This window comes from Hemicordylus capensis, chromosome 2 (genome assembly GCF_027244095.1).
Source record: "Hemicordylus capensis ecotype Gifberg chromosome 2, rHemCap1.1.pri, whole genome shotgun sequence".
NCBI classification, from domain to species: Eukaryota; Metazoa; Chordata; class Lepidosauria; order Squamata; family Cordylidae; genus Hemicordylus; species Hemicordylus capensis.
In genome coordinates, this window is record NC_069658.1 from 248,869,228 (window position 1) to 248,895,338 (window position 26,111).

General features: G+C 46.3%; 1 protein-coding gene across 6 annotated transcripts; it reads right to left on the bottom strand.

Moving 5' to 3' along the window:
* Positions 1-5,389: 5,389 nt before the first annotated feature.
* Positions 5,390-25,665, bottom strand: LOC128343074 (zinc finger protein 1 homolog). 6 transcript variants are annotated; one of them, XM_053291565.1, is made up of 4 exons: positions 25,612-25,665; positions 13,649-14,286; positions 9,488-9,614; positions 5,390-8,294 (listed from the first exon to the last, which is right to left on the bottom strand). In XM_053291565.1, the coding sequence occupies exons 2-4, from the start codon at positions 14,135-14,137 to the stop codon at positions 7,171-7,173; spliced, it is 1,740 nt and encodes a 579-aa protein (XP_053147540.1). In that variant the 5' UTR covers positions 14,138-14,286; positions 25,612-25,665; the 3' UTR covers positions 5,390-7,170. The 6 variants fall into 6 exon arrangements, with proteins under 6 accessions (XP_053147540.1, XP_053147541.1, XP_053147542.1 ...); XM_053291566.1 differs by having other exon boundaries at positions 25,617-25,661; XM_053291567.1 differs by having other exon boundaries at positions 13,649-14,283; positions 25,612-25,660.
* Positions 25,666-26,111: the final 446 nt, after the last annotated feature.

The window sequence follows — 26,111 nt, forward strand, 5'->3', positions numbered from 1 at the left end:
TTTGGGATTTTTTGATTTTTGTCCAACTTTAAGAAGTGCAACTGCTATGCTGGAATTGGTAAGCTCTCAATAAACTGTTACACTTTTATTTCTGAGTTTGTGTTTCATCTCCCATTCAGTGGACAACCGACTAGGATGCAATCCATCCCAACAACCAAGCCCTGGTCAGACAAGGCTGTGTTGGAAAACTAATTTATTAAATAAGGGAATTGCCCCCAGAGTCCTACAATCCCTTGCTGCAATAAATTGCTGGGGGCGCAGGTGGTTTCAAGTTCCCTCCCTGGCTTCCTCAAGATAGGGCTGAGAGAGATTCCTGCCTGCAACCTTGGAGAAGCCGCTGCCAGTCTGTTAAGACCATACTGAGCTAGATAGATCAATGGTTGGACTCCATATATGGCAGCTTCCTATGTTCCTATGATGTGAGCTGTAGTCTAATAGTTGGAGAGCCTCAGGCTGGCCACCCTTGCACTAGTGTTGCTCATGGTACATATGAAGCAACTTGCTGCCACCCCATTGGTCCACCTAGTCCAGAGTTGTTGATTCTTACATCAATCCAGTTCGGATTTTCCAGAACACTTACCTTCAATGGCTGTCCAGCATATTGGGCACCATCAGTTTTCCAGGGATCCCTTTAATGGGAGAGCTGGGACTTTCCCCAGAGAGTTTTTCACACCCTGCTTTTAGAGTGCATCTCCTCTGGAATGGAGGTGTGTGTGTATTCACATATCAGCCAAATTTACCCCAAAGTGCCTGCAAGTTATTGGAGCACTTCACACACAATTCAGGTTTTTCACAGTGTATATATAGCCAGATTTATATCCAAGGTAAAAAAGTCCACTTTTTGCATCAGTTTTTTGGGGCAACTTCAAACTTTCAGTAAAGCCTATCAGTAAACCCACTATAATGCCTGCTGTCTGGGGAAGCTCCAGGAGTTGCACACACTTAAGAAATTATGGCGGTAGCATTGTGCAACTGCCCTTGTACAATTATGCATCGCATGCAGTGGAACAGTGCTGTTCCACAACACTGCCAGTAGTAGTCTAGGCACACACAGCAGCACAGGTGTTGCTCAACCGCTCACATTTTGCTGCACCTATGTCAGCTGATATTTTCCAACTTCAATGCAAACTATGACAACAAATAACATACGAAATCCACACAAAGGCCAAGGATGTTGCTTAACAGCGCTGACAGTAAGCACTCTTACTGTTCCCCAAGGAGAAATAAGTCACACCAGCAATAGCCAATGAAAAGATGCTGAGAAACTATTGCTAGTTCAGTCCGCATGGGAGTACTGGAAACTACTAGTGGAAGTGAACATTTTCCTGTTAATTGCCACTGAAGAAGACTGATTTCAGTTGTAATGTGTTTGGCATAACTACAAGACATACCTCATTTTTCAATTAAAACGTGGCACTGCAATTATATACCTCTCCCATCTATAAACAGCATGATGGTTTGGATATGAATAATCGGATCTAATTTTTTCAGTTGGACATATAGTTATCACTTTTATGGGATCTCCTGCCTTGATTGTCTTTTATAAATCTTGTTGTGATTCATGGCCACATTTTTAATTAATTTTGACCAACTACAGTATACCTTATGTAGTCAAGATAGTTTTCAATTGTATAGTTTTATTATTAGAATCATATTGAAACATTAGCATTCAGTATTTGGATTCTTGGTTGACATTGTGATATTACTGAATCCACTCAAGATTTTGCATTTTCTCTTCTCAGGGGCTGCATATGGACAGGTGCTCTTGGCCTGCTAACTATTAGAAAGCCACCAATTTAAAAGATGCCTCTTTGCCCAATGAAAGTAAAATTGTGCCGTCGAGTGAGTGCCGACTCCTGGTGCCCACAGAGCCCTGTGGTGTTTTTTTGGTAGAATACAGGAGGGGTTTACCATTGCCTCCTCCCGTGCAGTATGAGACAATGCCTTTCAGCATCTTCCTATATTGCTGCTGCCTGATATAGGTGTTTCCCATAGTCTGGGAAACATACCAGTGGGGATTTGAACCAACAACCTCTTGCTCCCTAGGCAAGTTACTCCCCTGCTGCACCATTAGGTGGCTCTTTGCCCAATTAGCAGGGGCTTATGACAGACCACTTGGTAGTATACATTTTAAGTGAACGCTTACATATTTATATGTAAATGAAACAAGCACTCAAAGGTGTATACTTAATATGAGGCTATGCTGCCTCTGGTTGCTCCATTTCCCTGAGCAGTGAGAAGTCCCAGGAGTTTGTAGCATACCTTGGATTCCGGTTTCCTTTGCAAGAAGAGATAAGGCAGACTTACAGCGTCTTTGTAATATTTGGTTTATTTGCACAAGGATACAGGCTGAGCACTGGATGGAGAGAGAAGGAAACAGATCATTTTCAGAAGTGAGCTGCAGTTTACATCAAAGAGGCTAATCTATCCTAAGATGTCCTCTTCCTGGGCTGTTCTATTCAAAGCTCTTTCAGACCACTAGTCCATCTAGCTCAGTACTATCTACACTGACTGGCAGCAGCTCTCCAAAGTTTCAGGCAGGATCCTTTCCCAGCCCTACCTGGAGATGCCAGGGATTGAACCTGGGGACCTTCTGCATGCAAGCAGAGGCTGCACCACTGAGCTACAGCCTCATCCCCTAATGGGAATGTTTTACAGCAGAGTGTTCACATGTCATCATCCATCCAAATGCAAACTTAGGTGAACTGTGCTTAGCAAAGGGGACAATTAATGCTCACAGGAGGCTGGCTCTCCACCTCATTTCTCTAGCCTTTACCTTTTCACACACGCAGTTTTCAGGGGAGTGGTAAAGGGGGATCAAATTGCCTTCCAGCTCCCCATGAGTCTCTCACAGGAGGCGGGAAGTTTGTGCCTCTATAACATTTTTCCATAGCAACCTTATCCAGGGTAGGAGAAGCCACCCAGGATAGTTTAGGCAGGGATTCTCAACGTTGGGTCCCCAGATGTTATTGGACTTCAACTCCCACAATCCCAGTGGCCTTTGGTTGGGGATTATGGGAATTGAAGTCCAATAACATCTGGGGACCCAACGTTGAGAATCCCTGGTTTAGAGCAGGCCTGCACAACATAAGGCCTAGGGCCCAGATGCGGCCCACAGGGACTCTTTTGCTGGCCCCAGGCATGGCCCAAAGTTTTATGGTGCCTGAGGTGAGGTCTTGCCCCATGGTCCTGGTGGGAGTCGGTCTCCTTTCAAAATTAAGCTTTGAAAGTGCTTGAGGGGCAGGGAGGAGGAGAGGTGGCTATCAGCCTCCTCTTTTCTCCTCATGCTGTGGTTAATATTTGCTTTCATTAATATTTGTAATGAGTAAGTAGAGCTGGTCTTGTGGTAGCAAGCATGACTTGTCCCCATAGCTAAGCAGGGTCTGCCCTGGTTGCATCCGAATGGGAGACTTGAAGTGTGAGCACTGTAAGATATTCCCCTCAGGAGATGGAACCGCCACTCTGGGAAGAGCAGAAGGTTTCAAGTTCCCTCCCTGGCTTCTCCAAGATAGGGCTGAGAGAGATTCCTGCCTGCAACCTTGGAGAAGCCGCTGCCAGTCTGTGAAGACAATACTGAGCTAGATAGACCAATGGTCTGACTCAGTATATAGCAGTTTCCTATGTTCCTATCTATATTTAATAATTAATTTTAGTGTCATCATTAGTGTGCTGGACATTTACCTCGGGCCCCACACACCAAGTCATGGTTGATTCTGGCCCACTAGGGTATTTGAGTTGTGCACCCCTGGTTTAGAGTCATTAGCAAAACATCATATGGGCCTCTGGGCCCATGATTCACTTACAGAAAAACAGTCAGCCAGCTAACTCCCCCTCACTCCCAATTGAATGGAAGACATGAGATTTTATAGCTGTGGTTCTTTTCCCCTTGGCCAGAACCCCTTCCTTCTGTGGGAACTCAAAATGGCTGCTGAATCAGGCCTCAGTTCATCCTCTGCTATTCTCTGAGTTCTGAAACAGGCCAGACTGACTAGTACCTAACAGGCAACTTCTAATAGGCAGTTTTCTCATAGTAATGATATCTGGAAAATACCCCTAGACTCAGTTTTGCTTTAGTTGACATAAGCTATGCCATTTTAGATTGCGAATACTGAGCCACAGGCTCTGAGACTTGCCCTGACATGTCTTCCTACACGGTTGGGGGGATCTGGCTAGCTGCTATCAGCGTTCCCATGTATTCTTCCTTTCTCACACTCCTATGTTACTTTTGTATCCTAAACTCAGCAACAGTCATGAAGTGATGGGCCATCCTGTTCTTTCCCTTTGGTGGGAAAGAGGGTTGTTTCTCTTGCTCAGAATAACGATGCATAGTTTTAGGAATTTAAAGTGGTAACAATGTCTGTCATTGTTTGATGTAGAAGCTTGCTATGGTGATGACAGTCTCCTGCCCTTTGATTTGCTGGAAGTGTGAAACTTCTTGTCATTTTGTATATATGCTTAGAGCAGATTCCATTTTGGGTTGCTCTACCTTGCTGCATTTGATATAGAGCATCACCTCTCTTGTATTCTGCAGAATATAATAAAGTAAGTTAGATCTCCTCTTGGTGTAATCAATTGGCGTCGTTGCACCAGGTGCTTGAACCCTTTGCAGTTATCAGTAAAAGGACTAAAATTAAGGCATCACTTAACACCACACTATAATGAAAGGTTGACTTCATATGTAATTGTTATGATTCCAGATGAGCCACTTCAAACCTCAGGGATCCTTATGACACGACCAAGCTGTGTCATTTCCTCACCTGCTCTCAGGGCAATGCTAGAAGCCAAAGGTGCATTGGAGGGGTCATGGCAGTGGCTAATAATTTCCACACCAGTGCACCCCAGCCTAGGATCCAGGATGGTGCTGGTGTTGAGGGCAGTAGCCCAGTCCAGGGGTTCCCAGAAGGGGGTACTAGTACCTCTAGGGGTCCTTGAGGGCCTCCCAGGGGATACTCAGAGCCCTCCTGCCTCCTCCCCATGCTGCAGCCGCCTCTGTGTTCTCCATCTGAGGCTCCCTAGCTTGAAGCCAACACATCCATCGTCAGCAGTGTGTCCACTGCAGAAGGGGATGGAGGAGGGTGAAGACTCTCCTCCTCTCCTCCTGATTGGCTGGCTAAGTGCTGAAGCTCAGCATACCCCTCCCCACGGCCTAACTGGCTTCAGAAAACTATTACTGAATACTCCATTGAAATTAATGGGACAAGTAAGCTTGTCCCATCAGTTTCAATGGGAGTAATGAGTAACTTGGTCTGGATGTAAGCCAGTGACTGGAGTAGCTTAGTTCATACCTATAACGTGTGTGTGTGTGTGTGTGTGTGTGTGTGTGTGTGTGTGTGTGTGTGTGCACGCACACATGTACGTACACACACACACACACACACACACAAAATCTATGGGGTACCTGAGCTGAAGGTTTGTGACAGCAGGGGCACATTTGTTTTTAAAGGTTGGGAACCTCTGGCCTAGAGAATGGTTTTTCCCATGTAATATTTCAGTTGACTAAGGGATCTGCATCAGCTCCCATGTCACAGGAGTAATATGAGAAGGGATCTATGGATTTTTGTAAGGAACTCTTAGATTTTAAATGTGAGAAGGGAACCCTTATCACAGGATGCTTCAATAAATTTGAACCTGAATCATTCCCAGCCACCTACCTCACTACTTTCCATGTAAACAACATTTAGCAGTCGCGGCAACCAGTATAGGTCACAGCAGTTGAACTCCAAGAATGTTTAGTTTAGAAAAAAGGCGACTAAGGGGAGACATGATTGAGGTTTATACAGTTATGAATAGTGTGGAGAGTGGAGAAAGAAACATTTCTCTTTCTCTCACAACACTATAACCAGGGGTCATCCCATGAAACTGACAGCCAGGAGATTTAGGACCGACAAAAGGAAATGCTTTTTCACACAGCACATAATTAATTTATGGAATTCTCTGCCACAGGATGTCGTGATGGCCACCAGATTGGTTGGCTTTCAAAGGGGCTTAGACAAATTCATGGAGGACAGGCCCATCAGTGGCTCCTAGTTTTAATGGCTATAGGCTATTTTATTTTTATTTATTTATTTTTACATTTATATACCGCCTTTTGGCGGTATCTCCAGGCTCAGAGGAATTGCAGGGGAACAACAGCAGAAGAGAGGGTAGGCCTTCATCTCTTGCCTGTGGGCTTCCTGGAGATATCTGGTGGGCCACTGTAGAGAACAGGATGTTGGACTAGATGGGCCCTGGGCCTGATCCAGGAGGGTTGTTCTTATAACGTTCTAGGCCCAGGAGAATGTTTATTTATCAAATTTGCACACTGCCTCAAACTTTCATCTCTGGGTGGTTTACAACAACATAAAACAAGTTAAAACACAGGAAATAAAAACTTTAACACAATTTAAAACCACAGTCAAATTAAAAAGCTTGGGTGAAGAGATAAGTCTTTAGATACTTTTAAAAAGTTGTCAGAAATGGGGAGGCTATTATTTCAGAAGGGAGCACATTTCAGAGTCTCGGGACAGGAACAGAGGAGGCCTGTCCCTCTGTGGCCACCAGATGAACCTCTCCAAATGATAGCAATGGGCAGTGGGGCTCATGGTGAAGAAGACATTCTCTTAAATACCCTGGGTCTAAGCTGTTTAGGGCTTTATATGTTATAACTAGCACTTTGTGTTTTGCCCGGAAACCTATTGGCAGACAGTGTAGCTCTTTTAGAATAGGAGTGATATGGTCTCTTAGAGATGACCCAAAGACCAACCTGGCTGCCGCATTCTGTACCAACTGCAGTTTCCGGACAATGTACAAAGGCAGTCCCACAAAGAGTGCATTGCAGTAGTCAGGTCTCAGGGTTACCAGCATTTGTACCACTGCTCTGAGGTCATTCATCTAAGAAACAGACGCAGCTGGTGTATCAGCCAAAGCTGATAGAAAGCACCTCTGGCCACTGCCACAACCTGAGATACTAGGGAGAGGTGTGGATCCAGAAGCACTTCCAGACTGTTTCTTTTGGGGAAGTGTGAACTATCCAGAACAGGCAGATCAAAATATCTCTGGTGTTCTGACCCTGGACAATAAGTACCTCCATCTTATCTGGATTCAGTCTCAGTTTATTATTCCTCATCCAACCCCTTACCGACTCCAGAATATGTGAGGAATTAGTATGTTGATTAATAGCTCTTAAGGCTATCAAGGAAACACAAATAGGATTGCCACTTTATTTTCTGGGCCTGCTCCTGTGCTTTCCTCTACTCTATGAGTACTTTCATGCACAGTGAGTTTTCCTTTCTGAGTGAAACCTTCCCCACAGATGGAGCATTTGTATGCTTTCTCTCTTGTGTGGGTTCTTTCATGAGCAACAAGGCTATATCTATTATAGTAGCTTTTCTCACAGGCCACACATTTATACTTTTTTTCTCCCGTATGTGTTTTCCGATGTTTAGTGAGGTGAGAGTTTGTGGTAAAGCTCTTCCCACAATCTGAGCATGTGTATGGCTTTTCACCCGTGTGAATTCTACAGTGTATAACCAATTGGCTTTTCTGACAGAAACACCTTCCACAGTCTGAACACTCGTACGGTTTCTCTCCTGTGTGGATTCTCTCATGAGCGGTGAGGCTGTATTTCTGCAGAAAGATCTTATCACATTTGGAGCATTTATAGGGAGCCTCCCCTGTGTGCAGCCTCTGGTGATTAGTTAATCCAGAGTGCACTGTGAAGGATTTCCCACACTCTGAGCATTTATACGGATAGTCTTCCATATGGGTTTTCTCGTGTGCGATGAGGCGTCTTTTCTCGGCGAAGCTTCTCCCGCAGCTCGCGCACTGGTATGGTTTCTCTCCCGTGTGGATTCTTTCATGCAGAATAAGATCGCCTTTCTGATTGAACTTCTTCCCACACACTGAGCACTGGTAGGGCAGTTCTCCCGTATGAAGTCTTGTATGTTTGATGAGGCTTCCTTTCACGTTGAAGGATCTACCACAGTATAAACACGTGTACATCTTCCCTTCTTTGCGGGTTCTGCAATATGCAGCCGCCTTTGAGGTCTCCTCACATTCAGTCAATCTCACTCGTACCTCATTTGCACTGCATCCCTCTGGGGCCGGGATTCTGTTGAAGTCTGTTGAAGGAATGGATGTAGCTACTCTCTCTGGCTCATTTTCTTCTTTTATCTCTGGCCCACCCATCTTTTTCTCCTTGCTACTTTTGGAAACATCCTCCTGGGCGGCTTCCGTTGATGCTTCGTGTTGCTGTCTTCCCTCAGGAATGTCGTACGGATGAACCTCACCTTTGTTCCTACTCACATACCATTTGCCTAAGGGAAGAAAAAGAGAAGAAGCCTGAATCACACTGCGATGCTGTGAATGCTACAATTCCCCAGAATGCAGTAGGGAAGAGACACGGAAGTTCTCTGAGGAGTGTAGTGGCTTCTTTAAAGGAAGTCACTTGTGAAAAAAAGCCCTGAAAATAAAAGAAAAATACGCCACATCCCAACAGTATACATGCCTTGCATTCTGAAGGTGCCAGGTTCCTTGGAATCTCTTGCTAAAAAGGTTCCTGTTAGCAGAACTATACTGGTAAAGGAGAATCCTTGAGGATTCTGGGGAGGGAGGGGAGCAGGTTGTCCAGAACCTGAGGGGTATACTCAAATGGGCCGTAACCCAGAATTTGGCTTTTAAAAAGCCAATCTGCCAGGGGAGTCCATTACTTACATCTGATTTATTGTTGAGGCAGCTACAGGGGCAGTGGCAGGAGTGGTGGTGGCTCCCCCCCCCACTGGCCTCCCACAGAGTAGCCCGGGCCAATGGTGGCCTGGTTCGGGCCTCTGTGCATGCACGGGGGCCATTTTAGTGACCTCTGTGCATGCGCAGAGACCATTTGCATGGCCACTCAGTAGAAGGGAATTTCTATTATGTTCAGATATTAAAACACTACGAGGATCAACAATACCTGGCATGCCCATTTTATTTCATTGCATTCAGTGAAGACTTCCATCATGTGAGCCCCACCTGCAGTCTTAAGTGATGTAGTGAAAAGTGGGAGAGTTGGCTTTGAATGCAGCCAGGGCGCTTTCCAGATTAGAGGCTACAACCGCTCTGAAATGCTTTGGGTTGGCAGGATCGAATTGAAAACATAATTAAAGGATGTCGCACAAAGCCACCAGCAGGGGGATGTTTACAAACCTCATACAATGGGAAAATACAGCGATTTTATTGCAACGTTGTAGCACTGAAACATAAAGATAAAATCCAAAAGAAGCCATCGGAAATGTGAACGGCACCTTGCTGACAGCGCAGGGACTGTGATGTCGAAACACAGGCAGTATGGAAGCGCTTTTAACAGACATGTAGTGACACTTTTGTGGTGTCCAATCTGGAAAGTGCGCAGGTCTCAACAGCTCATCAGTCTGCTCAGTTACAACCTGCCTTCTGGATTGTTCTTTGAAGTAGTTTCAGCCCGCCAGCCCTCAGACCATCTTTTCCCAACAAGAGGAGACAGGATCCTTACCGAGAGATGCCACATGCTCATAGTTCTCCTGCATGACCTCCTTGTACAGGGCTTTCTGGACTTGATCCAGGAGAGTCCATTCCTCCTCGGTGAAATGAATGGTGACATCATCGAAGTTTGTCAGTCCCTGAAACAGGAAACATTCCCCATTCAACTCTGTATTAGCCAGGGTGGCAAAAGACAGAACCTCCATGTTCAAATGCAGTGTACCTCTGGAATAGCAAGTGCTGGAGGGCAACAGGAGAATGTTTGTTCCTTGAAGTCATGCGTGTGGGTTTTCCAGGGGCCTCTGGCCCACTAGTGTTGAACTATTATTTATTTATCTATCATATTTTTATACTGCCTGATATGTACATCTCTAGGCGGTGTACAAAATTTAACACCATATAAAAAGTAAAAACAGATCTAAAAACCTACAAAACACAATAAAAGCAATCTCATAAAACAAGTTGCTAAATCAAATTATTCAAATTATTATTTACAACTGGAACTCACAACAAATATGTTGTGTCAGACCTGAAATCTCCTCCCCGCAAACTTCTAGGGTTACTGGTTATGCTCTGCTGATTGACAGGAAAATAACCTCCTTTTGGAACCTTCGTTGGAGCATTCCGTGGCTGCAAATCATACATGCTTTTTGCTTCTGGGGAAAAGTCTGGGCTTTCCCTCCTCCCCAAAAACCATTACATTTGGGGGCATGCTTTGGGCTTTCCCTTAACGGGAACTTGCAGAGGCTCTGTGCCTATCCACATGCTCTGTTAGCAGTCAGCAAAACATAAACAGTTTTTTTGTGCTTGTTTCAGTTCATTGTTATACCGTGCACTCAAAGTAGCTTACTAAACCATAAGCATAAACAATTCAAACTAAAATAAAACCAGACTAGACCACAGTGATTCAAATCCTCGCTCAACCATGAAGCTCGCTGAGTGACCCCAAGCCAGTCACTTCCTCTCAGCCCAACCTATCTCACAGAGTTGTTTTGTGAGGGTAAAATGCAGATGGAGGAGAGAACTATGTACTAGGCTTGTGCCTGAAACGTTTTGGAAGCCATTATGAAGGCCTCCGAAACGTTTCGGCACTGGGGGCAGTTTCGCCACCAAAACGCCGAAGGGGGTAGCACTTTAAGGGCGGGGGAGGGTGTACTCACCCCTCCCGCCACATTTCCCCCGCCAGCGCGCTGTCATTTTGAAGCCCCTCGGGGCGGCAGCGTTACTCCCTACCGCCCCGTTTCCCTCGTCGGCTGGAAGTAGCGAGTGCGCGTGCGCCCGTCGCGCGTGCACATGGCAGAAGGGTGCGCATGCACGACGGGTGCACGCGCACTCATGACTTCCAGCCACTTCTGGCCGACGGGGGAAACGGGGCAGCAGGGAGGAACGCTGCCGCCCCGAGGGGCTTCAAAATGACAGCGTGCCAGCGGGGGAAATGAGGCGGGAGGGGTGAGTACACCCTCCCCCGCCCTTAAAGTGCTACCCCCCATCAGCACCGAAGATCTTCGTGCACATCCCTACTACGTACACACCAGCTTGAGCTCCTTTGAGAAAAGTTGGGATAAACATGAAATAAATTAATGAAATAAATTTGGTCTGGGGGCTCTTTTTACATTCTGTTCCTGCGCAAAGGTGCACCTAGGTAATTTTGGAGCCTGGACCTAAAGGCCTTTGGAGACTCCTCTCACCCGCCCGCTGCAAGTTAAGCATTATCCCTCTACACACACACACACACACACACACACACACACACACACACACTGCAACACACACACTGCAACACACACAGTATTTTTAACTCAGGGTTCTTGAGGGCACAAACAGCAACTGAACTCACAAGAATGTAAGAACATAAAACAGGTATATTTATGCAAATATGCATAAACAAAAACATTTCAACACACAATTTAACATTTTCCCATCTTACATGCTTCTTTCTCCTTTCCTGCCGTTTCTAAAGAGGATTTGGTGGGTCCCCAGCGGGTGTGGAGGCCCTGGACTTTGTTCCTGAGACCTCAAGCAGGAACTCTGTATGCAGCAGCTGGAGGAAAATGCCACTCTGGTCATGTCTTTGGGGTCAATATTTGGGAGAGGCTAAGTTGGCCCCCTAGGTAAGCAAAAGTGTGGGGATGAGAAGGGTGAAGAAAACAGGTGAGCACCCCTGCTCAAATTAATCCATCATATCCATCTGGCCCATTCTCTTATTACTCTTAAAGCAGGAGTCTCAAACTGCGGCCCTCTGTCTGTTTTGGACAACTCCCATAATCCCCAGTCACAACTACCGGTACCAACAGCTGCAGTTTGAGACCCCTTACTTAGAGCAGCTGCTTTGTATGCAAAAGGTCCCAGATTCCATCCCTGGTATCTCCAGGTAGCGCTGAGAGAGACTCTTGCCTGAAAGTTTGGAAAGCCGCTGCCAGTAGGGGTGTGCACGAAACTGCTCAGGGTGGTTCTAATTCGAACCAAACTCGACCCGAACCACCCGGTCCATGAGCTGGTTCGTTAGAACCGGCTGGTGGTTCAGTTCAGGCACTAGAAGTGGGTCCAACCAGTTTGGCCCGGTTCTGCATTCTTTCAAAAGGGAATCCAGTAAGGATTCCTTTATTTATTTTATGTATTTATTTTATTGTTAAATTGATATACCGCCTTTCATTAAAACAATCCCAAGGCGGTTCACACAAGAATAAAATAAATTAAATTAAATTAAATTAAATTAAAACAAGACTATAAAAATTACACAATTAAAATATTAAGCTAAAATATAAAAGCATAGATCTGATTAAAAATATTTAAAATACAAGCATAAGACAAGCAAAGGGGGAACCCTATGGGGTTGGAGATGGCAGGTTGGGGCAATGGGCAGGAGATCATCTTACATGTGGCTGCGGCAGCTCCCCTAGGCCCCATCAAGGCTCCCCCTATCAACGTGGGCCCCCTGCTGACACCCACTGATGGGGGGGAGTGCCGGCGGGGCCTAGGGGAGCCACTGGTGGTCTGGCACGCCGCTGAGAGCCACTCTGCTGCTCTGGCAGAGTTACCTCCCACCCTCCCTTTACAAGCAAAAGGTGAACCCTATGCGGTTGGGAAAGGGGAATTCTTACCAGATTCCCCTTTGCAAGCATGCAGAACTGGCCAAACCAGGCCCCGTTTTTGGAGGGCCAGTCGGTTCGGGCTTGAACCGTCAAACCAGTTCTGCACATCCGTCCGTAGCTGCCAGTCAGCGTAGTCAAGACTGAGCTAGACAGATGAATGGTCTGACTTAGTACAAGGCAGCTTCCTGTGTTTGTCAGGAGATGCTATAGCTCAGGGGTAGAGAACTTGCTTGGCATGTAGACGGCCCCAGGTTCAATCCCTGGCAACATCTCCAGGTGAGCCTAGGAAAGGCCCTTGCCTGCAGTCCCCGGTAATAGGCAGCCACCTAGGTGGACCAGCATGTGAAACAATGACGGAACTTGTCCATTCGCAAAATAAAATGGCTCAATCATTGGGAAAGGAGCCCCAGCTCTCCCCAGAAACAAGGTGCTGGAATATACATTGAAATATCTGAAGGGCTGCCATGTAGAAGAAGGAACAGACTTGTTCTCTGTTGCTGCTGAGGGAAGGACTAGAACCAAAGAGTTGAAATTACAAAGAAGCAGATTCACGCCAGACATTTAAGAGGAATTTCCAAATGTCCAGACTGTAATGGCTGCTCACAGTTTGTTTCATACAGTGGTAGGCTCTCCTTCTCTGGAGGTTTCCAAACAGAGGCTGGATGGCCATCTGATAAGGATGCTGTTGCAGTTTCCTGCTCTGAGCAGGGGGTTGGACTAGAAGACCTCCAAGGTCCCTTCCAACTCTATGATTCTATAAGTATAGGGTTGCCATATTCAAGCTCCCCAAATCCAGGTGGCCTAATTTGCATATTATGCAAATCATGCGGAAATTAATTTGCATTTATTTATTTGACAGATTTGTATACTTTCCCCTCCTTCTCTGCCCTCCCATGTGATCGGATCCAGAGTAAAATCTGGGCAATCCAGGCAGCACATTTGAAATCCATGTAAATCCAGGTGGAATTTAGCAGCTGGGTGGAGGAGCCAAAATCTGGGAGCTACCCTAAATTTCTGGGGACATGGCTAGCCTATATAAGTAGAATTCCACAAGAAGCATCACTGAGATTAAACGTTCCCACCTGCAGTTTCAGAATCCGCACAAAATCCTCAGCGGCGGCCACTGCTTGAGTACAGGTTTCTGGGTCACGTTCCCTGACCCAGCTCTGCATTTCCCAGGGGAGGATGGCCAAGAACTGCTCCAGGATCACCAGCTCCAGGATCTCCTCTTTGGTGCGCCTCTCTGGTTCTAGCCATGCATGGCAGAGTCCCCAAAGGTGCACATAAACACTTTGCAGCCCCTGGGCCTCGTGGTAGGAATACTGCCTAAAATGCAGCCGCCGGTCCTCCATGTCCTTCACTGTCCTGTGGCCTTTCTTGCCATTGATGGCCAGCACGCTACTGCCATGCTGCACTTTCATTATGTTTGCAGCATCTTCCTCGCTTTCTGATTTCGCCCATGCCTGGATTCCTCCCCTACTTGTAAATTCTAATCCTGCCTCCACATGTTTTTCCAAGGCTGGCTGAGTGTGCAATTTCCAAGAGGCCATCCGTCTCTCCTCTGCCAGCATTTTCTCTCTCTCAGGGGCTGGCCTTCCTTTTGATTCTTTCCACAGCCTCGGATCTTCCGTCTTTCTTCAGAATTGAGAGAGAATTATCAACTCTCCAGCCTGGTTGCTCGGGAGTTACTTAGTTCCAGGATCTCTGGTGGTGCCCCCTACTGGCAACAGAAATTTATCATTAGTACAATTTATTCATAAACCACTTTTTTCTACATGTAATATTCAAAGCATTGGACTCTGATTGAGAGCTTAATTAGCACATGTGAACACATAACAAAGGACTGACAGTAGTTTGATCCTGTGGCTGCCTTCCCAAATACACATTATTTTATTTTTATTATTTTATTTATAGATCTATATCATTTAGTAGATCAGGGATTCAGAACCCCTCAAAGTATCTGAGCTCCCTCTCAATTTATTGAACTGCCATCACCTAATGACCCATATCTTCAACCCCCAAAACACATATTTCTCCACCCCCTCCCAGCAAAAGTGTCTTTCCTCTCTATTCCATAAAAATTTAAGTGAGGAGTTGCTCCTGAATCTTATGTCTATACCCCTGCAGTAGATGATAAAGCGGTTTACAGAACTGTTAAAAACAACAATTATAAATAATCGATAACATGATGAGGAAAATTACTCAATGCTTTTGTTATCTTTTTAATTTCAGTTGTTCTACTCTGAGTAATTTTCCTCATCGTGTCAGCCAATATATTTAAGAAACACCACTGAGCAATAAAAATGATTAAAATCACAATCGTAAAACAATACTCTAAGCAGTACACCACACTGGCTTTTAGACAGCTGCAGAATAGATATAGATATATAATTCATTAGATAACAAAGAAGTTTGCCAAACTGTTCAAAGCAATAAAAATAATTATACATAACAGTTGAAAATATACAGTTAAGCAATAATATTGCTATTGCTGTGGGTTTGGGATAGTTAGCCAGTTAGCTATCCTTTAAGAAAGTTAATGACTACGTAATGGGGGGAAGGCCCAAAGGATGTTTTGCTAATGACTGGCTAATCTAAATGATGGGCCTGGAAAAAGCACAGACTGACCTGAAAGGAGGGGAAGAAGATTTCACTTAGCAAAACTGTGTGTAAGTTAAAGGTAAAGTTGCGCCGTTGAGTCGGAGTCGACTCCTGGCGACCACAGAGTCTGGTGGTTTTCTTTGGTAGAATACAGGAGTGGTTTGCCATTGCTTTCTCTCGCACAGTGTAAGTTGATACTTTTCAGCATCTTCCTATATCGCTGCTACCCAATATAGGTGTTTCCCATAGTCTGGGAAACATACCAGCGGAGATTTGAACCGACAACCTCTTGCTTGCTAGGCAAGTTACTTCCCCTCTGCGCATTAGGTGGCCTAAGCCAGTGTGAAAAAGGGCCAGGCAAAGGCCAAGATGAGAGACCGATGAGATGGCCAATCTACGATGGACCAGTGCTTCGTTCTACAGCATCTCATTGAAAAATATCCCACCAACAACGCAACCTCCCTCTACGCAGCCTTTATAGACCTCAAAGCAGCATTTGACTCCATCTCTCGAGTCAAACTGTGGGAGAAGTTTGAAGCCTCCTCAATTAACTGGTGCCTGCTATACCTAATACATATTGTACATGCTGATACGTCCCTTAAAGTAAGGTGCAACCCTCAAAGTCACCTCTCAAGTGCCGGCCCAAGCCAGAAGGGCATCAAACATGGCAGCATCCTTACCTTACTCTTATTCTTATTCAGCTTCTATATCATCGCCATGGTGGGTCAACTCAACAACATAGATTTTTACCACCCCACCACCCCAAGCTTGCAGAGAGACACATCTCTACCCTGCTCTATGTAGATGATGCAGCAATTCTCTCAAGGACCCCCATAGGCCTCAGAAGAGCACTGGAAGCCCTCGCCCAGTACTGCAAGGTCGACCTGCTGGAAATCGACTACCATAAAACTAAAATGATGGCCATCAACAGGAGACCCAAAACATACTCCTGGTGAATAAATGGACACAAGATCAATCAGGTCTCGTGCTTCAAAGGGTGGTCCTTCATGCCAGAGGCACCAGAAAAGCTCACGTCTCCCACATGGCCCAAAAATGCATAGAGGAGAACCTCTGCCATCCTTAATTTCTTCCAGACAAGAAGAGGACATTACATACTCGCAGGCCTCAAACTGTTTGAAGCCAAGCCGTTGGCACAACTTCATTACAGTTCTCAATTGGGCCCTTTCCCTAATTCCACCCCATTGGAGCTTGTACAGCCCAAGTTCTTAAGAGAAGCTCTTTAAGTCCCACAATGTGTCTCCAACACTATCCTGTGCCTGGAGAGAGGTCTGATGAAAGTGGAGGCCAGAGTGTGGATGCCCATACTCAACTATTTGCTCAGGCGCTCTCACAGTCCATGGGGTCTAGCCACTGTTCCCTCTAAGGTGTGCGCACGTGCGCACGCTGACAAGTTTTTGGAAGCACACTCGGTTCATTTTTGAACCCACTCAGGTTGAATCAGGAAGGTCCTATTCTGAATGCAAGTGCGCACACACTGCCTTGATACTGCTGCCCAGAACAAAACTCATTCCGCACAAAAATTAGAGGGATCACTGGGTCCAGCCCCCCTAACTCTACAGGACAATTACCAGTGCAATTGGGAACAGACAATCCAGTCAAAAATGTCATCCCTGGGCTGCTCCCAACCCCTCTCTACTTGCCATGGGCTATGAGCAGGCAAAATTTCTCTTCAAACAGTAAATAACGGGCATAGAGCATCAAGATGACATAGGCAGGGCCTCGAACATCCTCATCAACGAAAGTCTAACAGGGCTGCTCAACTTTGGCCCTCCTGCAGATGTTGGCCTACAACACCCATAATCCCTGGCTATTGACCACTGTAGCTGGTGATTATGGGAGTTGTAGTCCAAAAACAGCTGGGGGGGGCAAAGTTGAGCAGGCCTGGTATACTCCATCCCCCACTGCATATCTAACACAGCTGGAAGTCCCGAATCACAGAAGGGCCTCTTCCCTATCCCGATGCGTGCCCTCCCATCAGCCGTGTTAGAAGGCAGATACAGAAAGACCCCCACCCTTGGAATGACGGTGTCCTTGCTACTCTGGGCAAGTTGAAACAACAGCACACATTCTCCTCTACTGTCTGGTCTACAGAGATATTCGTACCACCCTCATCCTCCTGATACTACACAAGACACTCAAGCCAATTTTACACCTCTCTTCTGCTCTCTGACTCTAAGCCTGCCATCACACATAACGCTGCCAAGTTCTGCACTGCAGCGTGTGAAGTCCTCTGGGTCCTGACAGGGACTAAATCCTAACCAGGCCGGGCACAGCATGCAACCCCATAGCTCAGTAGCAGCACGCTCCTCAACATTTCATAATTGCTTTTTATAACCTGCATTTAAAATGGCAGAAACATAAAATGGCATAGAAGCATGAATAAAACATAAAAGGCATAAAATGGCAAGGACATGGAATGGCATAAAGAGCATGAATAAGGCATAAAAAGGACATTAAAAATAACATACATCTCCCTAGATCTTAAGGCCCCTGGTCCCAAGGGCCTAAATCTCTGAGTTTCGTCCTGAGATCTCAGAGTCCCAACAGCTTAAAATTCTATGGTTTAGGTATCTAAGATATTGCAAAGCTAACAATATAGTATTGCAGTATCTTAGATACCTAAGCCATGGAATTTTAAGCCGTTGGGACTCTGGGATCTCAGGATTTTGAAACTCAGAGATCTAGGCCCTTGGGGCCTTAAGAGCTAGGGAAGTTTATGTCCTTTTAAAGTCCTTTTTATGCCTTATTCCCGCTCTTGATGCCATTTCATGTCCTTGCCATTTTATGCATTTTATGTTTTATTCATGCTTTTATGACATTTTATGTCTCTGCCTTTTTGTCCTTGCCATTTTATACTTTGTGCTTTATGCGGCTCTAAAACCAGAATAATAAAGATTCACTGATTGATATCAAGGAAAGATTTTAGAGAGAGAGAGAGACTAGTATGGAGCAGCCCAGGCAGAGAAGTGCAGCTCAGTGGTGGAGTCTGTGCTTTGCAGGTAGGAAGTCTCAAGTTCCGTTCTCCACATCTCTGCACGAAAAAGAGGTCTCAGGTAATAGACCTGGCAAGAGTCCTGTCTGAACCCAGAGAGAGCTGCTGCCAGACAGGGCAAGCAGCTCTGGGCTCGATCGACTGATATCAGACCCAGACATAATGGATAACCACAGCCAGAGTGGACAATGGATTCAGATGGAATAGATTGATTGATTAATTAAGTGCTGCCAAGTCGGTGTCAAATCTTAGTGACCACATAGACAGATTCTCTCCAGGATGATCTATCTTCAACTTGGCCTTTAAGGTCTTTCAGTGGTGCATTCATTGCTGTCGTAATCGCAGCGGCGTAGCAAGGCTGGAGTGGACTCAGAGACCAGATTTTAAAATGCCCCCCCCCCTCACTGAAGCTCAGCTCATGAAGTAAAGAAATCTTAAATGAGGCTGAATAGTGGTAACAAAAAGCATAGAAAAAAATAATAATTATACACACACACACACACACACCCTGTGTGCCACAATAGAACATCATCCTAAATTATTTTTTTAAAGGTTTTGTAAATTGTGGACAATGCAAGTCATTGAATGGTACTAGAGAAAGACATGCTGTTCTGGTAGCTCCCGGTCTTAACAATCACATCAATTTGGGAGGATGAATACAACTGAAGGAAGCCTGGGCAGGTGCGAGGCTCGGGGAGTCAGTCATGTGACTTGCCTCCGGGGGGCCCCCCAAGGTGGGGGCCCCCCAGACAACTGTCTCCCCTTGCCCTATTACAGTTACGCCCCTGCGTAATCGAGCCCATCCACCTTGCTGCTGATCATGTAACGGATAACCACAATTAATTGTGGCAGGGGTTTCAATTTGAAACTTCAAACCATGCCGCAGACATTCACCAAACTGCAGCCAGCCAAACTCCAATTGCAGGAGAGAGGAGCCCCTCACAGCTGCTTGGCCTCCGAGGCCGATCCCAGCCAGCTCCACAGGCCAGACTGTGGGCAAAGTGTCACCCTGTCAGTGGGGCAGCTGTGGCCGTGCATTTTCAGAGCTCTCCGCCCGCCCTCAGCAGGGAAAGGGCATTGAAAGCACTTTAAATGCCCTGCAATGCCAGCTCTTCTTCTGCCTCCTCCCCCAAGTAGCCCTGAATCCAGAAAGCACCACAAAAGCATGAATTTTCTGGTGGTCTTGGAGTTCCCATCATCCCCAGATGCAATTTGTTGTGGCTGGGGATGATGGGAGTTGCAGCCCAACAAAAGTTGGAGAGCCTCAGGTTGCCCACCCCAGACTGAATGACTGCAGAGTTGGCAACCCTAATCGTATCTTTGGGTAGATGTTTTACTGAAAGCTACTTTGGGAGCCAATTCTTGCTAAAAAGCAGACTATAAATACAATACATAAACTAGTTAATTAAAAAACAAAGCTTGTTCATTGTATTTTTTTTTTTTTAAGATTTCTATCCTATTGTTCCTCCAACATAGAGAGGAGATCTGGTCTTGTGGTAGCAAGCATGACTTGTCCCCATAGCTAAGCAGGGTCTGCCCGGGTTGCATCTGAATGGGAGACTTGATGTGTGAGCACTGCAAGATATTCCCCTCAGGGGATTAAGCTGCTCTGGGAAGAGCAGAAGGTTTTGAGTTCCCTCCCTGGCTTCTCCAAGATAGGGCTGAGAGAGATTCCTGCCTGCAACATTGGAGAAGCCACTGCCAGTCTGTGAAGACAATACTGAGCAAGATGGACCTATGGTCTGACTCAGTATATGGCAGTTTCCTATGTTCCTATAGCCCACACATGGTTACATTTATCCTCACAACAATCCTATTTAGCTTTTTTAGAGGTAGCTAAATGTAGAACAGTGAAAAGATTGGACATTCTTTACATTCTTTAAATGTAAAGTAGACTAAACTAATGACAATAGGTACAGGAACCAGTCTCAGAATAGACAATGAAGAAGTAGTGGACAGCTTCTGCCTTTTAGGACTGACTGCCAAAAGTAAGGATCCAGCAGTCAAGAAATACGCTGCAGACTAGCACTTGGTAGCGTAGCAATGAAGGCCTTGGAAAGGATATTTAGATGCCGTGACGTGTCTACACCTACAAAGTTTAGAATTGTTTGGACCATGGTTTTCCCCGTGACCCTCTATGGGTGCAAAAGCTGGACTTTGAAGAAGCAAGACAGAAAGAGTATTGACGCTTTTGAACTTTGTTGCTGGAGAAGACTTTTGAGGATACCATGGACAGCTAGGAAAACAAACAAATGGATCATAGAACAAATCAATCCAGCATTTTCACTCGAGGCACAAATGACCAGGCTCAAACTATCATACTTCGGACACATTATGAGAAGATCCAGCTCCCTTGAGAAGTCCGTAATGCTGGGGAAAGTTGAAGGAAAAATAAGAGGATGACCAGCAGCAAGGTGGATGGACTCGATTACGACAGCAATGAATGCAACACTGAGAGACCTTAAAGGCCAAGTTGAAGACAGATCATCCTGGAGAGAATCTATCTATGGGGTTGCTAAGAGTCGACACTGACTTGACGGCACTAAATCAATCAAATGTAGAGCAGAAGCCACCTAATGGCGCAGCGGAGAAATGACTTGACTAGCAAGCCAGAGGTTGCCGGTTCGAATCCCCGATGGTATGTTTCCCAGACTATGGGAATGTTTCCCAGACTATGGAAAACACCTGTATTGGGCAGCAGAGATATAGGAAAATGCTGAAAGGCATCAGCTCATTCTGCATGGGAGATGGCAATGGTAAACCCCTCCTGTATTCTACCAAAGATAACCACAGGGCTCTGTGGTTGCCAGGAGTCAACACCGACTCAGTGGCACACTTTACCTTACCTAAATGTAGAGCCAAGTAGGAACCTGCTTGTGGCATAGTGTTGTGGCAAACTGATGTGGCACAGTGTTTCCTCCAAGGTGTGCACATGTGTACATGCACAATAGGTGTTTTTTTTTTAAATGTCTGCTCAGTTAATTTTAAATCCCGCTCAGGCTGAACCAGGAAGGCTCCACTCTGAATGCATGTGCACGCACACTGCCTTGATACTGCTACCCAGGACAAAACTCATTCCGCATACAAATGAAAAAAATATTAGAGGGAATGCTGATGTGGCATAAACCTTAAGTCATCTTGAATCTCATCTTCCCAGAATATGAGGTTCATCTCTCTCCAGCACTGTTCAGAGGTTGGCATGGAGCCACTTGGAGATAAAGTATGATCTTTAAAAAAAATTATACAGCAACCAAAGTGTAAAACCTAGGAAGGTGGCTTGACTGAACAACTTCTGCTCTCTCCCTGGGACTTTTACACACGGCAGGCTTCACTGTGAACTCGTTGTCCCAAAAAACCAACATAAATTGTGGATTGTTTTAACCCAGATATAAATCGGGCTATACTCTAACAAGCTGTGAAAAACCCAAATTGTGTGTGAACTGCTCCTCGATAACTTGCAGGGACTTCAGAGTAAATCTGGCTGATATGTGAATGAGCCCCATCCATTCCAGAGATGAGTTAAAGGGCTTTAAAAGCCCTGTGTGAAAAACTTCCTGGCAATACAAAAACTTTGTTCTGGTGTTGTAGAGACAGAAGATCCTGAAATGTATGTCTTGCAATATCCCACTCCCCAACACACACACACACACACACACACACACACACACACACACACACACATTTACTTTGAAGCAGGGATATGATATTGCCCCTGTGATAAATGTGTGCTTTCATTCCTTTGTCTCAGGGGTAGCAACCACAGTCCTGCCACATGTTGTACAACAACTTCCATCATCCCCAGGCACAATTTCCTGTGGCTGGGGATGATGGGATTTGTAGTCCAGCAGCTGGAGAGCCTTAGGCTGGCCACCGCCACACTACCTACTCCTGACTTATCTCTTGATGGTTGCCCTATTGCTACTTGGTGATCCATTAATTAAAATGCGAATTTCACAAGATGTTTAGCAACGTGGAAGAAATCACAATGCGGAAAACCTCCAGGTCCTATCTTAAACTTATCTTTCTAAACCTACAGCATGCATATATGCATAGGTCTCTAGCCTATGCATAGTTTTCACATACGGTCCAGGTGCCTGTCAGTAGTCCAGCCACACATGAACTGTTCTTAAGGGGAGTTTCAGCAAAGGAATAAACAGGAACTGTAAACTGTACTAACAGCAAGAGACCTTTGCTACGCAACATTTCTTGCCACTAGATTTTGATGGGGAGCTGGGGTGGCCCATCCATGAGGTAGGATGGTAGGTTGGCACCGGCATGGGTGCCAGGAGGGGCTCAGGGAGTGGCAAACGCTGGCCTCTGCTACCACAGGTGGCACTCCACGGGCTTCCCTGATGCCTACTGGCAACATCCATCCTCACGGCACGGAGGCATGCCTCTTCCTTCCCCTCTTCTTCCACTAGCACAGGGCTGCTAAACCTCAGCCCTCCAGCTGTTTTGGGACTACAACCCGCATAATCCCCAGTCACAGTGGCCCATAAGCCACCTAAAGGCGCAGCAGGGAAATGACTTGATTATCAAGTCATTATCAAGCCAGAAGATGCCAGTTCGAATCCCTGCTGGTGTGTTTGCCAGACTATAGGAAACACCTATATCGGGCAGCAGCGATACAGGAAGATGCTGAAAGGCCTCATCTCATACTGCATGGGAGATGGCAATGGTAAACCCCTCCTGTATTCTACCAAAGACAACCACAGGGCTCTGTGGTCGCCAGGAGTCGCAATTGATTCTATGGCACCCTTTAGAGTGGCCCATAGCCTGGGATTATGGGAGTTGTAGGACAACAGCCGCAGGAGGGCCAAAGTTGAGTAGCCCTGCCCTTGTGCAAGCTAAGATCACCCCTGCCACCCCTGCCTGGCTTGGTGGCATAGTCTGAGAGGGGTCATGGGCTGCTGCTGCTTCCTCAGCAGAGTGGCCTGAGATGGGGGTGGGGTATAATATTGTGCTTTGCCTCAGGCAGAAAATGTCTCGGTTCAGACAGGGAAGGGGGGAGATCCACATGCAATTAACTTGGCTCAGAAAATGCTGTTGGCACCCTTGGTTACAGCCTGACATTTACTTAGGAGCAATAGCTGGGCAGGCTTGCTTTACGAGCCGCTTCCCCACTCCCCACTGGAAACAACTGTTTAACCTGGGAAGTGCCATTGGCTGAAATGATGATTTAGGAGTTACACAGCCACTGAAGTGTGTGAGTGTGTGTGTGTATTCTGTGGGAAAACAGCATGGAGCTGTGCCCACTTGCCTGCTGTGCCCATACATGAACTGCAGGCTGCAACTATAGGCCAATATATTTAACTCAGAGTTTGGTCATAAACTTAAATCTAGATTAAATTACTGATGAGGAGTTCCAATGAAATTAATGGGACAAGTTGGTCATGACCACCTTGTCACATTAATTTCAGTGGGACTACTTGTAAGTAATTCCATCTGGATGTCAGCCATAGACAACAGGCCCGGGAAGGTGCTATGCAGGGATTAAAGGAGCCCGCAGCTTTACCAGGATCCCCCCCCCACTCAATATCCATATTATTTTACTTATTAATTTAGTTATTATACTTTTATACTACCTCACCCAGGCAGTTCATAAATATAAAAATGGATTTAAAAATAATTAAAACAAAATTGAAACCAGTTTAAAATCATTTCAGTAAGCATCACTAAAGGCCAGGCTAAAGATATATATATATATATATATATAGGCCCTTTTAAAGCCTGCTAAAACTCTTAAGCCTCTAATATCCATAGGGAGTGCATTCCAGAGCTCAGGAGCAGCTACAGAGAAGGCCCGATCCCAAATTGCTGCCAGACGAGCTGGTGGCAGCCACAGAACTCTTCTGATGACTTTACAGTGTAGCGGGGTCATACTGAAGAAGGTGCTCTCCCACGTAACGCGGTCCTAAGCCATTTAGGATTTTAAAAGTAATTACCTGCACTTTGTATTTTGCCCGGAAACATATCGGCAGCCAGTGCAGGTGTTTTAAAACAGGCATAATATGGTCTCTGAGAAACCCTGGAAACCAATCGGCTGCTGCATTTTGAACTAATTGAAGTTTCCGAATGACATCCAAAGGCAGCACCACAAACAGCACATTGTGGTAGTCAAGCCGAGAACCATACTGCAACCATATTGCAATATTGCTTAACGATCAGAATTAATGGTGCCAGAAGTGAAATTAACTGCTTTTCTGTCTTCTCCCCCAGTGCAAACTAGGATCATGACTGCCAGCCTTGGTAGCATAGTTCAGTGATCTTCACTAGTTTGTCACTTTGACAAAACCTCCTCCTATATGAATGAATGCCACTTCCTACTGCACTGACCTCTGTGCAGGGTTGTGCTTTCCTCAGTGTTGGGAGGGCCTTTCAAGCGTGCTGGACTAGGACCGGGGAGATCCTAGTTCAAATCCCCATTCAGCCATGAGACTTGCTGGGTGACTTTGGGCCAGTCACGTCTCTCACAGCCTAACCTATTCCACAGGGTTGTTGTGAGGAGAGACTTAAGTATGTAGTACGCTCCTTGGAGGAAGTGTGGGATATATTAAATGTAAAACAAGCCAAAAAGAGCTCTTGTGCTCTAGGAAGAAGGCACTGGGCAGGGCTACACTTCCTAGCACTTGATGCACACCTTCCAAGATGAAGATGATGTGTGGGGGCTCATAGGAAACATAGGAAACTGCCATATACTGAGCCAGACCATTGGTCTATCTAGCTCAGTATTGTCTTCACAGACTGGCAGTGGCTTCTCCAAGGCTGCAGGCAGGAATCTCTCTCAGCCCTATCTTGGAGATGCTGCCAGGGAGGGAACTTGGAACCTTCTGCTGTTCCCAGAGCAGCTTCATCCCCTGAGGGGAATATCTTGCAATGCTCACACATCAAGTCTCCCATTCATATGCAACCAGGGCAGACCCTGCTTAGCTATGGCGACAAGTCATGCTTGCTACCACAAGACCAGCTCAAGAGGGCTCCGTTTCCCTTAAAGGAGTCCACCCCATCCTGCAATGGGCAAAGTGGGGCAAAGCGTGCAGGGCTGCAAGGTGAGAATGGTGGTTGTCTCTGCATAGTGCAGTGGGGGACTGTGCAGGGTATGCAGTGTCAGCGTCATACCGGCCCAGTACACAATCTGAGAGCCACAGTTAGGGTTGGTGGGGGCTACCACTGGCCCCCGGGGCCTTGCAATGAAGAACACGGGCATGGTTTGAGAGTGCTAACGTGCCACCTTTGTTCCGAGCAGCAACGTGACGCGAGAGTCTCACGGTGGGACTGCTGGGAGTGACTCTGGACTGGAGCGCGGCAGGCGGGTCCTGTTGTCCTTTGCCTATTGCCGGAGTGGAGCGTGTTGCATTCACCCAAATGCCCCTCTGGCGTTTCTCGCTCGGTCTGCTCTTTACTCAAACTAAGGCTCCTTGGACGACTCACCTCACCTTTCCTGCTGCTGCTGCCGCCACTCCAAAGGGAAAGCATGTCGCCCGCCTCCCCCCCGCCCCTCCCCATCCCCCTATACCAAGGAGGCAGAGCCGGAGGACCTCATTCCCATCTACCTAACCACTCATCTCTCTCTGAAATTTCCTGGCCACTCTATGAACCACAGCTCTGTGACCTTAACTCTTTGGCGGCACACGATTTGTTAAAGCATCCCACCAGCATGTCACAGATGAAAATTGGGACAGTAGCGGGTGCAGGGGCGGGCACAGAAGGGGCTAAGTGTATGTATGGGTGGGAGAGCTGTGTCCCACCTATTAGATTTCTGAATCAAAAATTGGGGTGGGGGGCGGCGGGTATGCAAACTACTTGTGGTGGTCGGTGCCTGGAGCCCTGTGCTTGAAGGGGAACGCAACAAAACCCTTTTCAGCAACAACAGTTCTCAAAGCAGTTTACATAGGAAAATTAATTATTGTTCCCTGTCCCAGCAAAAATGA